General features: G+C 64.0%; 1 protein-coding gene across 3 annotated transcripts; it reads right to left on the bottom strand.

The window, feature by feature from the left end:
• Window positions 1-611: 611 nt before the first annotated feature.
• On the bottom strand, window positions 612-5,665 carry NR1H2 (nuclear receptor subfamily 1, group H, member 2). 3 transcript variants are annotated; one of them, XM_012733595.1, is made up of 11 exons: window positions 5,535-5,665; window positions 4,921-5,042; window positions 4,675-4,808; window positions 4,028-4,089; window positions 3,817-3,948; window positions 3,260-3,541; window positions 2,912-3,183; window positions 2,598-2,777; window positions 1,979-2,078; window positions 1,312-1,520; window positions 612-1,198 (listed from the first exon to the last, which is right to left on the bottom strand). In XM_012733595.1, exons 4-11 carry the CDS (start codon window positions 4,068-4,070, stop codon window positions 1,052-1,054), a joined length of 1,365 nt encoding a protein of 454 aa, XP_012589049.1. In that variant the 5' UTR covers window positions 4,071-4,089; window positions 4,675-4,808; window positions 4,921-5,042; window positions 5,535-5,665; the 3' UTR covers window positions 612-1,051. The 3 variants fall into 3 exon arrangements, with proteins under 3 accessions (XP_012589049.1, XP_012589050.1, XP_012589051.1); XM_012733596.1 differs by having other exon boundaries at window positions 4,921-4,995; XM_012733597.1 differs by lacking the exon at window positions 4,921-5,042.
• Window positions 5,666-10,045: the final 4,380 nt, after the last annotated feature.

Here is a 10,045-nt window from a genome sequence, read left to right as displayed (position 1 = left end):
GTGGGCACGCGCGCGGGGCCAGGCCGCTGCTCGCTCTCGCTCCTGCTACCTCTCCGGCCACGGACACACCTCCTGCACCCAGCCCGTCCCTCCCAGCACCCCCGTTCTCGCTCGCCCCGGGGGTTGCCCCCAGTTCACGGGGACCCCTCGCAGCCGAGTATTCCTTGCTCGGAGAGCGCGGGGCACTCACCTTCCACACCTGGCACAGCCCTTCCCTCAGCTGGGGGTCCAGCCTCTGGTTGAGGTCCCAGCTCCCCAGCCTTCCGCGGTGCGCCCCATCGCGTCACTGTCCCCGCTCAGCACCCCACTGCCAGCTCGACCTGGGAAGGGACTGTCCTGTTCCCTGCGGCCAGAAGTACCACACCACCTGCTCGGCGAGTGCTTGCTGGGCACCAGCGGCCGCTGGGGGCTCCGCTACCCCCCCACTGGACCGAAGCCCCGACCGCCCGCGTAAGTCCTCGTATCCTTCCGGGGCTCCGGGGCGGCTCTGTGGGGAGGTGGCCCTGAGGCTGTCCTGTCGCACTGGACTGCTGCGTCCAACATCCGTCCCCCCCAAGCCAGGGCGCCCCTCGGCTGTCTGTCCAAGGTGGCGCCCAAGTCCAACTCACTCTGGCTCAGAACAGGTTTCTATCCATATTTTATTTGCCTGTTTTTTTTTTTTGTTTTGTTTTGTTTTTATTAAATAAAAGTAGCAGAGGGAGAGGGGGGCCTGTGGTCTCGGCTGGGCCCCAGGGAGAGCCAGGGGCCCACCCCTCCCTCCGTTCAAGGTGCATGGCGTGCTGGGCTGGAGTGTAAGCTGGGCGGGGAGGGCGGCTGGGAGCTTGGGGCCGTCAGGTCGGGTGCCCACCTCCTCCCAGGCCCCAGGAAGACTGCGTGGGCAGGGAGGGGGCCTCCTGGGCCACCCTGGGGCTCATCCCTGGGGCGGGGCGCTGGAGCGGAGCTCCGAGTCGCAGGGCGGTCCCCGGCCGGCTGGGCCCCTTCCCACCCAGGAGGAAGGGGCGACAGTGTCCAGTCACTGGCGGGTGCGAGGCGTGGGCGGGGCACGGGTCCCTCACTCGTGCACGTCCCAGATCTCGGACAGCAGAGGCGGCAGCTTCTTGTCCTGGAGCCGCAGTGCGAAGACCTGCTCCGAGTGCACGGAGCTGAGCGTGCGCAGGCTCACCAGCTTCATGAGCATGCGCGGGAAGCGCAGCTGGTCCTGCGGGCAGAGGGCGCTGTGGGCGGGCTGTGCCAGGCCAGGCGCCGTGGGCGAGGCTGGCTGCGCTGAGGGCCGGAGCCCTGTGCGGGGTGGGGGGCGGGCGCCGGCCGTACCTGCGGCCTCTTGATGCGCGTGTAGGAGAGCAGCGCCTCCACGTAGGGCTGCTGCAGCGCCTCCACGCGGCCGGGCTCCTGCACGTTGGGCCGGTCGGCCGAGAAGATGTTGATGGCGATGAGGAGGGCGTACTCCGCGTCGTCCAGGCCCAGCCGCCGCATGGCCCGCGAGAACTCGAAGATGGGGTTGATGAATTCCACTTGCAGGCCTGAGGGCGGGAGGCCAGCTGACAACTCCCCCACCCGCTGCCCCCGTCAACGGAGGGCGGAACCGCATTGGTCCACGGGGTCCCCGCTGGCTTGTCGCCTGGATAATGCAGCAAACCACAAGGGCGGGCGTTCCCAGGACTTCTCTCCCCTCCTGCTCCCGGGCCGCCTCAGCACTGTGAAGCTGCCCACAGCCGCTGCAGCCTGAGTTCGACCCCTGGCCAGGGAGGGACCCCAGGGTGCAGCAGACCTCTCCTGGCTCCCGGCTGCTCCCCCAGCAGTGGATCGCATAGATCTGCCTGTTCTGCTCCCTGCTCTGTCTCTAACGAGTCCTCTTATCTGCTATCTCTGGCCTACACCCCAGCTCTTGTGAGCATATATGAATAAAGCAAATGTTTTTTAAAAAACCCTGAGAGCTCAGACAGGGTCTAGAGGGCCAGAGTCGCCTGCCCGGGCGCACCTGCGCGGTGGAAGTCGTCCTTGCTGTAGGTGAAGTCCTTCAGGAAGGTGATGCACTCGGTCTCGTGGTTGTAACGCCTGGCCGTCTCCAGCAGCATGATCTGCGTGGCAGGGGAGCAGGGGTCTCTGTGACCCTCTAGGCAGCGCCCCTCAAGTGGGGGGCCCGGGCGCACCCAGACCGACGCTGCTCTCTTAGCAACAGCAGCCTGCGGTGTGGACACTGCAGCTGGCCTCCCTCTGGGTCCAGCACGCAGGGCGCCGTGGCCCGGGCTGCGCCCAAGCAGCCAGGAGGCCCGGGGCAGGGACTGCTGCCTGTCCGGGTGGCTGCGCCGGCTGAGCACTGCGGCGCTGCAGCATCCAGCAGGCTCAACACAGAGCCGCTGCCGTGGCTCCGGGTCGAGCCGCGGAGCCTAGCAGCCCCGCTGGCAGAAGCGCATGGCCTCCAGCCCGGTCCTCAGCTGCTTTCCCTCCTCGCCCGGCTCATGGGGGCTCTGAGGATCCTGTCCAGTACTCTGCCATTCCCGGGCAGGGTACTGCCCCCAGGCAAGGGCCTGCGGGTGTGCTCATCGTGTGCGCCCAGCCTATCCGGGGTTCCGGGTGGGCAGCGGGCTGGCTGTTACCTCGATGGTAGAAGCCTTCAGAAGGGCGATCTGGTCCTCACGGCCCAGCTGCAGAAAGCCGGGCACCTGCTTGGCAAAGTCCACGATCTCCTGGACCGAGATGATGGCCAGCTCCGTGAAGTGGGCAAAACGCTGCTGGCGGGCGTCGCGGGACTGGGGGTCTGCACCCAGGGGCCAGGGCTGGGGGGACACAGGGCCAGGGCGGCTGTCAAGACTCCTGGGAGCCCCAGGCACCCTGAGGCCAGCCCGCACCCAGCTGACCCGCGAGCCCAGGCCCCGCCCTCTGCGAGCCACGGGCAGTGGGGCGGCAGTACCGTGACTTTGGGCTGGTCGGAGAAGGAGCGCTTGTTGCACTGCCGCTGGGCCGCCACGAGCTGCTGGATCATGAGTTCCTGGGCGGCGGTGAGCTGCACGCCCTCACCGTCCCCAGGGCCCTGGCCACCCACTTCGGACGCTCCAGGGGAGGCTCCGGGCCCGGGGGCCGAGCTGCTGCTGCTGCTGCCCAGGGCCCCGGGCGGCTGCTGCTGCTGCTGCTGCTGCTGCTTCCGGATCTTCTTCTTCCGGATCTGTTCTTCAGAGAGGACACCTGGGGGCGGGAGGCAACGGCCTCAGCGGCGGCCCCAGGCACGGCCAGGCCGCGCGGCCGCCCGCCGGGCACTCACACTGCTCCCGCATCCCGGCCTCCTTGCACTTGCGCAGCCGGCACTGCTGGCACTTGCGCCGCATGAAGGCGTCCATCTGGCACGTGCCGCCACCCCGGCAGGCATAGCGCCCCGCCCCGCCGCGGACCACGCTGCGCCGGAAGAAGCCCTTGCAGCCCTCGCAGCTGAGCACGTTGTAGTGGAAGCCGGAGGCCTTGTCCCCACACACGCGGCACAGCTCATGGCCCAGCATCTTCGGCGCCGGGCCCTTCTTCCGCTTGCGCTCCGGCTCCTCGCCAGGGTCTGCAAGGACAGGGGCGTGCATGGTCAACAGGGGCCAGCTGGAGCCGGAGCCCCAGAGGCAGAGCCAGAGGGTGGAGGCGGAGCCCGGGACCGAGCGTCCAGCGGGGACGAGGGGTCAGCGGCGGAGCCTGAAGGAACAGTGTCATGGAGGAAGAGCACAGAACGGAGAAGTCTGCACCGCCGGGTCCCTCTCCCTGCTCCTGTGCCCTCTCCTCTGGTCTGAGCCCCGAGCCCCGAGCCCCAATAACAGCCCCCATCCCTAGACCCCTTCTCACCCATGCTGCTGGCTGTGTCTGCCCCATTAGTGCCTGGGACGTCAGGGTCTGGGCCCCCCGGCCAGGGTTCAGGACCCTCCTCCTTTACAGCCGGTGAAGAAGAGGGGGTGCTGGGCTGAGGGGGGTCATTTCCTGGGAGAGGGAGGCACAGTGAGTTTTTCCTGACGAGTCTGTGATGGGAACACGGTGGGTGGCAAAGGGGATCACTCACCTGGCAAGGGGGTGTCCAGAGAACTTGTGGTGGTGGTGGACATGGTGGGGTCACGGAGCAGCCTGCAAAATACAGGGGCGCTGGAAGGAGAGCCTTGTGGAGCCAGAGGGTCAGCCACAGGCTCACCGGGGGCACTTCTCTTCCACCTCTCCCAAATTCCTCCACCCCTTCCGCCCTCCCATAAACACCTCCCTCAGTCCCTGACAGCCTGCAACCCCTACCCACCAATTCTACCTGGGCCCTGCCTACTGGCTCCAGAGCAACCTGCTAGGTCTCAAGTCCAGCCCTCCCCACAGGCTCCACCCCGATTCCATCCACCAGCCCTTTCCGGGTCTTGCCCTTTCAGCTTCAGTGATGCTTCAGCCTTCCGCCATCCCACTGCTCCATCTCACCTATTACTCAGATCCCACCCCACCTCTGGCTAGCAAGCCCCCCACAATTGTCTCACTCCACCCACTCCAGCTATGCTCCGCCTCTTTTCTCCCTAAGTCCTGCCCCATCCCTGGGCCCCACCCTCGTCCCACCCACAACACACCAGCCCATCACTTTGCCCCGCCCATCTGTACACCTCCCTCCCAATCCCCGCCCACTCTCCGCCCATCGCGCCCCGCCTCCACCTCCTCCGCCCTCAAGCCCCGCCCCCACACCTCGCTCCAGGTCCCGCCCCTCTCCGAACACCAGTGGGGGGCGGGGCTCATGGCTGCGCGCGAGGGTCTCGTGGGCGGCCTCAGGCGGGGTCTCCTACTCCCGTTGCCCTGGAAACAGCCGGGGGCGGCGCGAGCTGGGGAGGGGAGGGGGGGAGAAGGAGAGAGGGGTGCTGAGCAGCAGCGCGGGGAACGCCGGGAAGACCCGGGCCCGGAGCTTCTCCCGCGTCTCCCCACACTCCAGTGCACCTGCCTCCGTCCCCTTGATCTGCTTCTCTTCCTCCTCCTCTGTATCCCCTGGCGCGCCACTGCTGCTCGGGTCCCCTGAAAAGTAACTTCGCCACTTCTTCCGGCAACCCCACCGTGCATCACTTCCGGAAAAGGGTGGGGAGTGAGAGGTGACGGGCTTCCGGTCCATAGGGGACTAGCCGGAACCGTGGCCCGTGCAGAAGTCCCCAGCCACCGGAAGTTTACCCTACCGGGTAGCGCCTCGGGAAGCTGGCACAAGGGTTCCGGACCGGCCCCATGGGGCGGGCGGAGCTGGCCGCCTCCACCTTCCCGCCGGGGGCGGGGTGGCCTTGCGCATCCCGGTGCCCCCAGGGCAGGCGCTCGGCTGGGACGCCCAGCGGCAGCTCCCGTGCCCACGTGGTCGGCCCGAGGCAGGAGTCCGCATTCCGGGCGGGGGCCCCGGGCAAAAGCGGAAGCTTGCAAGAGCCTGCTGTGTGCAGAGTAACGCTCGAGCGCCCAGGGAGGAAAAGTCTAAAAATTGAATGATTTTCTGGACATTGCTACCTCGGAGAAGGTGCTGGCAGTTCGCCCCGCAGAGTGCTGCCACCGCGAGGCGTCGTGGCCCAGGCACCCACCTGTGTAGCCTGTGCACTAACGTGCTGGATTGCAGGAGACTCGAGGCGCTGCTCTGTGAAGTGGTGTCGGGTAGGTAGGAGACGCGGCTCGGCGGTGCCGAGTGGACAGTAAGCACAGGGCCTGTGTGTGGGGCGAGTCGGTCACGGACCTGCACTGGGAGGGCAGGCCCGCAGCGCCCCCGCGTGGCCACGTGAGAGAGTGCAGGGAAGCCCTCCAGGAAACTCCGGATCGCACAAGGGGCGCTAGGTGACGCGGACTCGGGGGTGGGGGCCCTGAGGGGCCCAGGGCCACCGTTTCAGCCGCCGAGACACAGGCGGGGACGATGTGGTGAGAGTTACTGTGGCGAAACAGGATTGCTGTTGGCTGTGTCAGGGAAACCCCCAGCGCGAAGGATGCTCGAACTGGGTCTCTAGAAGTATTTATTGAGCATTTACTCGGTGCCACGCACTCTCCTCCTAAGTGCTGGGGACACGGCGGCGAGTGAAGCAGGACCTCTGTCCTGGTGTGGGTGAGACCCATGGGGAAGCAGCCATCAAGGTGAAAGGGCATGACCCCATATAGACAACAGCCCTCGCAGGAGAGCGCCTGGACGCAGGGGCTTGAGCCCCGTGGGGAGGCCTCAGGGCAAAGGGGGAGCAGGGGAGGCTTGCTGCCTCCTTCAGGGGGGGTCAGAGTGGCCCTGAGATCACACCTTCTAAAAGGGTGCCGGGTAAGCAAAATTTGAAGGGGAAGGAGTAAGGTGCCCTGGAGGGAAATGAAACAGCTGGTGCGGGGGCCTGAAGCCGCAGTGTCAAGTCTCAGCCCAGTGAAGCATCGGCAGCCCCTGCAGCAGTTCGATCCCCGGCCAGGGAGGGACCCAGGGCGCAGCAGACCTCCCCTGCCCCCGCTGCTCCCCTCTGCAGTGGGTGTCAGTGGATCCGCCTGTTCTGCTCCCCACTGTGTCCCGTGAGTCCCCCCCCCGCACCTCTGGTCTGTACCCCAGCTTTTGTGTGCATAAATAAACAATTTTAAAATTTAAAACTAGAACAGCCTGTGCAAAGGCGCTGAGGGGAGTGGGGGAGCATGCAGCCTGAGGAGGCCAGCGTGGCTGGAAGGAAGGGAAACGGCCTCAAGGGAAGCGGGGCGCCGGCCTTGGGGGCGCTCAGGTCTGAGGTTCCATTGGTGCCTCTGATCTTTTGCTCTGCTTGCCCCCCACACGCACCTTTTCCCCTTTATATTTTCTCCTCTCACGTCCCTTCTTTACCAGTGGAGTCCGCGGCCGCAGCGCCACAGCCCTGGCACGCACGACCTGAGCGCCTGCTCTGCCTCAGTTGCTCTCCTGGCAGCGTGAGCTCCGCCCTCCCCTCCCGTCCTCAGCCGGCCGCCCCTGTGGTGGGCACCCTCACACGCCCCACTGAGCCCCTCAGTCCCCTCCTCTGTTCCTAAGACATCGCCTGGGCCCTTGGGCGCCTGGTGGTGGGGGCAACGCTGTGGGGCTGCCCGCAGCCATGGGAACCAGTTGAGCTGGGGAGTGGCCCCAGGGCGCAGCAGGCCTCTCCTGTCTCCCCCTGCTCCCTCAGCGGTGGCTCTCAGCCCACCACACTGTTCTGCTCCCGCTCTGTCTCTGGTGGATCCACTCACCCCCACACCCCCGGCCTGCACCCCAGTTCTTTTGTGCATAAATAAATCAATCTTCTTTAAAAAAAGGAGTCGCCTGGCCGCCTTCTCTCCCGAGCCCCGACCTCCTCCCCTCTCACCCCCCCTTCTGCTGTGGGTGCCTGGAGCGGAATCAAGCAGAGGGAGGTGCCGTGTGCACCCCGGAGCGCTGCTTCTCCTGGCTGCCCCGTGTTTGTCCAGCCGGTGAGAGGCCCAGCCCGCCACTTGGGCACCGAGCCTCCTCCCGCCCTCCTCGAAACTTTCCCTCTTGTGGGCTTCCGACTCTCTTGCATCATTATTTGCGCACTGCCTGGGTCTTTGCTCCTTCAGGGTCCCCTCACTTACTGCCCACATTTCCTCTTGGGGCCGCTGAAGGCGCTTCCTGAAACCTGGGAGCCACGGACCGTCACTCTGGCCAGGCCCTTGCCACTTCTCTGAAGATTCATTTCCTCCAGGGGCTCCGAAGGGACTTTCCTGTCCAGCACCTTAAGGGGAACTGAAGTTCAAGAGCGGGACTCTACCTCTCATCTAGTGGCTTAAAAAAAAAAAGATGTATTTCTGCATACACACTGGGGAACAGGCCAGAGGTAGGAGGGGGTGGGTGAGAGGGCTCACCCCTCACAGTGCTGCGCTCTAAGCCGCTGCACACCCGGGAGGCCCCTTCTAGGTCTCTCTCCAGCCCTAGAGCTCATCCTGGGATCAGCAGTCTGGAGGGAGCTGGTCGCGAAGCCGCAGAAAGGGATGTGGGCTGGTGGAGAAGGCCGTGAGTGAAGGAGGAGGCAGGCCAGCGAAAGGCTTGGAGGAGAGGGGAGGGTTTTGCAAGCACCCTGATCCCCAGAAGATGGGGCTAGTTTCCTTGTAACAGAGGAGACAGCCAGCAGCTATGACAGCAGTGATTGGAGGTGAGGGACAGGCCTCGGTGGCGCAAGGGGTTCAAGTCCAGCACCTGCTAAGCTAGCCGCAGCCTCTTCAGCGTGAGTCCCATCCCCGCCAGGGAGGGACCCCCAGGGCGCAGCAAACTTCTCCTGTCTCCCGCTGCTCCCCTCAGCAGTGTGCTTCAGTGCATCCACCTGTTCTGCTCCCCACTCTGTCTCTGGGGAAGGCTCTAACCGCCCCTGCCCCTCCGGGCTGTACCCCAGTTCTGTATGCATAAGTAATAAATCTTAAAAAAAGAAACAGAGGGACGAAGAGAGAGGCTCTTGGTGGAAACCTGGGACCATAATTGACAGCTGAGGCTGGAGTCTGCGGAGTGAGCGAGAGGCCGCTGGAGCCTTGTCTCGGGAAGGTGGGGTTTGGGCTGTGATATTGTAGTCCTTCAAGGTGCGTCCAGCAGGCACAGGTCACCCAACCAGACTGGCTTCCTGGCCACGCAGAAGTTCAGCCTGGGGGAAAACACTTGCAGCACGTGGAGCAGGTGTTTGTTTTTAAGAAGACTTGCTTTATTTATTTATGCATTCAAAGGCTGGGGCGCAGGCCAGAGGTGTGGGGGTGAGGAGGGCCCTGCTGTGCCCTGAGGGTCCCTCCCTGGCCGGATCCGACTCAACTCCATGCTGCAGCTGCTGCGGACAGCTTCACAGTGCTGAGACTCACCCCCTGCGCCACCAGGGATGCCCCGGTGCCCAGACTTTGATCACCTGAGTCATTCTCTTCTGACCTCAGCATCCACCCACCGGAAGTTAAGCCCAGTTGTGGGGCTCTGAAGAACATTGCAAACACGTCCAGTCCTGGGCTCTGGCCAACCAGCCTGCAAAGAGGCCCCCACAGCCCTTGCTTCTGTGTTCACACACTGTGTCATCCTCCACAAGGTGAATCGCAATCTCCACCGTCTGTGTAGCTAGGACGAGAGCACCTGCAGCTCCCGGTGGGGGCTGCAAAGGCCCGAGCAGGTACTTGGCACGTGAGTCAGGATCATTTCCGCAGGGTGGTTCAGCAGACACAGGGCATCGATTACAGACATAGTGCTGCACTCCTACTGTGGAATACTATACAGCTGTCTAAAAGAATGAAGCTTACAGTGGTCTGCAATGCACTAGAAGGTCAACTGACATGAGGAAATGCCGGTTTTCAGTGAAAGAGATGCAGGTAAAACAACACGGAGGTACCAACTCAGCCTTGAGAATGGCAGCTATTAGATCCCCCAGCTGGGCCTCCCTGGCTCAGGGGTTAAAGACAAGCAGCCCTTGGGGCAGGAATTCCATTAGCCAGGGAGGGACCCCCAGGGTGCAGCAGACCTCTGCTGTCTCCGCTCCTCTCAGCAGAGGATTTCAGTGGATCCACCTGCTCTACTCCCCATTCTGTCTCTGAAGAATCTTCTCACCACCCCCCACCCCACTTCTGGCCTGCACCCCAGTTCTTATATGCATAAATTAATCTTTAAACAAAAAAGAAAGAAAAGGGCCCTCCCTGGAGGCGCAGGGGTTAAGTCTTTGCGCTATGAAGCTATCCACAGCCAGTGCAGCAGGAGTGGGATCCCTGGCCAGGGAGCTCACCCTCCCCCACCTCTGGCCAGTACCCCACTTCTGACATACATAAATAAATAAACCTTAGAAAAACAAAAGACAAGCAAAGCGTACATTTATGGCAAATACAGCCTGTAATTGGGGCAGAATAGGAGACGCTTACTGCTCGGCCTTCCACCAGGAAGGGGTGCAGCACGGGCGGGGGGTTCCCTGTTGTCCAGTTGCAGCAGTCCTAAGGTGGGAGGGCCCCCCCTCAGACCCAGAAGCCGGCCACGTGCAGTTTGCCGCCTGCAGCCCCACAAGCCTGGACTCGGGCCCCACCCAGCTCCAGCTCAGCCTCATCCTCGCCGACTACAAATCCTGTGTGGCTGCAGTCGGCAGACGCCGGCTCACAGCGGAACTCCAGCCCAGCTCCT

This window comes from Condylura cristata, unplaced genomic scaffold (genome assembly GCF_000260355.1).
Source record: "Condylura cristata isolate star-nosed mole 26May11 unplaced genomic scaffold, ConCri1.0 scaffold00041, whole genome shotgun sequence".
In the NCBI taxonomy this organism is placed as follows: Eukaryota; Metazoa; Chordata; class Mammalia; order Eulipotyphla; family Talpidae; genus Condylura; species Condylura cristata.
This window is presented reverse-complemented; position numbering and strand designations above follow the sequence as displayed.

Coding starts and splice junctions, on each gene's coding strand:
- NR1H2 (XM_012733595.1), bottom strand. CDS start 4,070: ATGTCCACCACCACCACAAGTTCTCTGGACACCCCCTTGCCAG. Junction 2,778..2,911: donor CCGACCAGCCCAAAGTCACG/GTACTGCCGCCC, acceptor GTGTCCCCCCAG/CCCTGGCCCCTGGGTGCAGA. Junction 1,521..1,978: donor GGACGACTTCCACCGCGCAG/GTGCGCCCGGGC, acceptor TCCCGCCCTCAG/GCCTGCAAGTGGAATTCATC.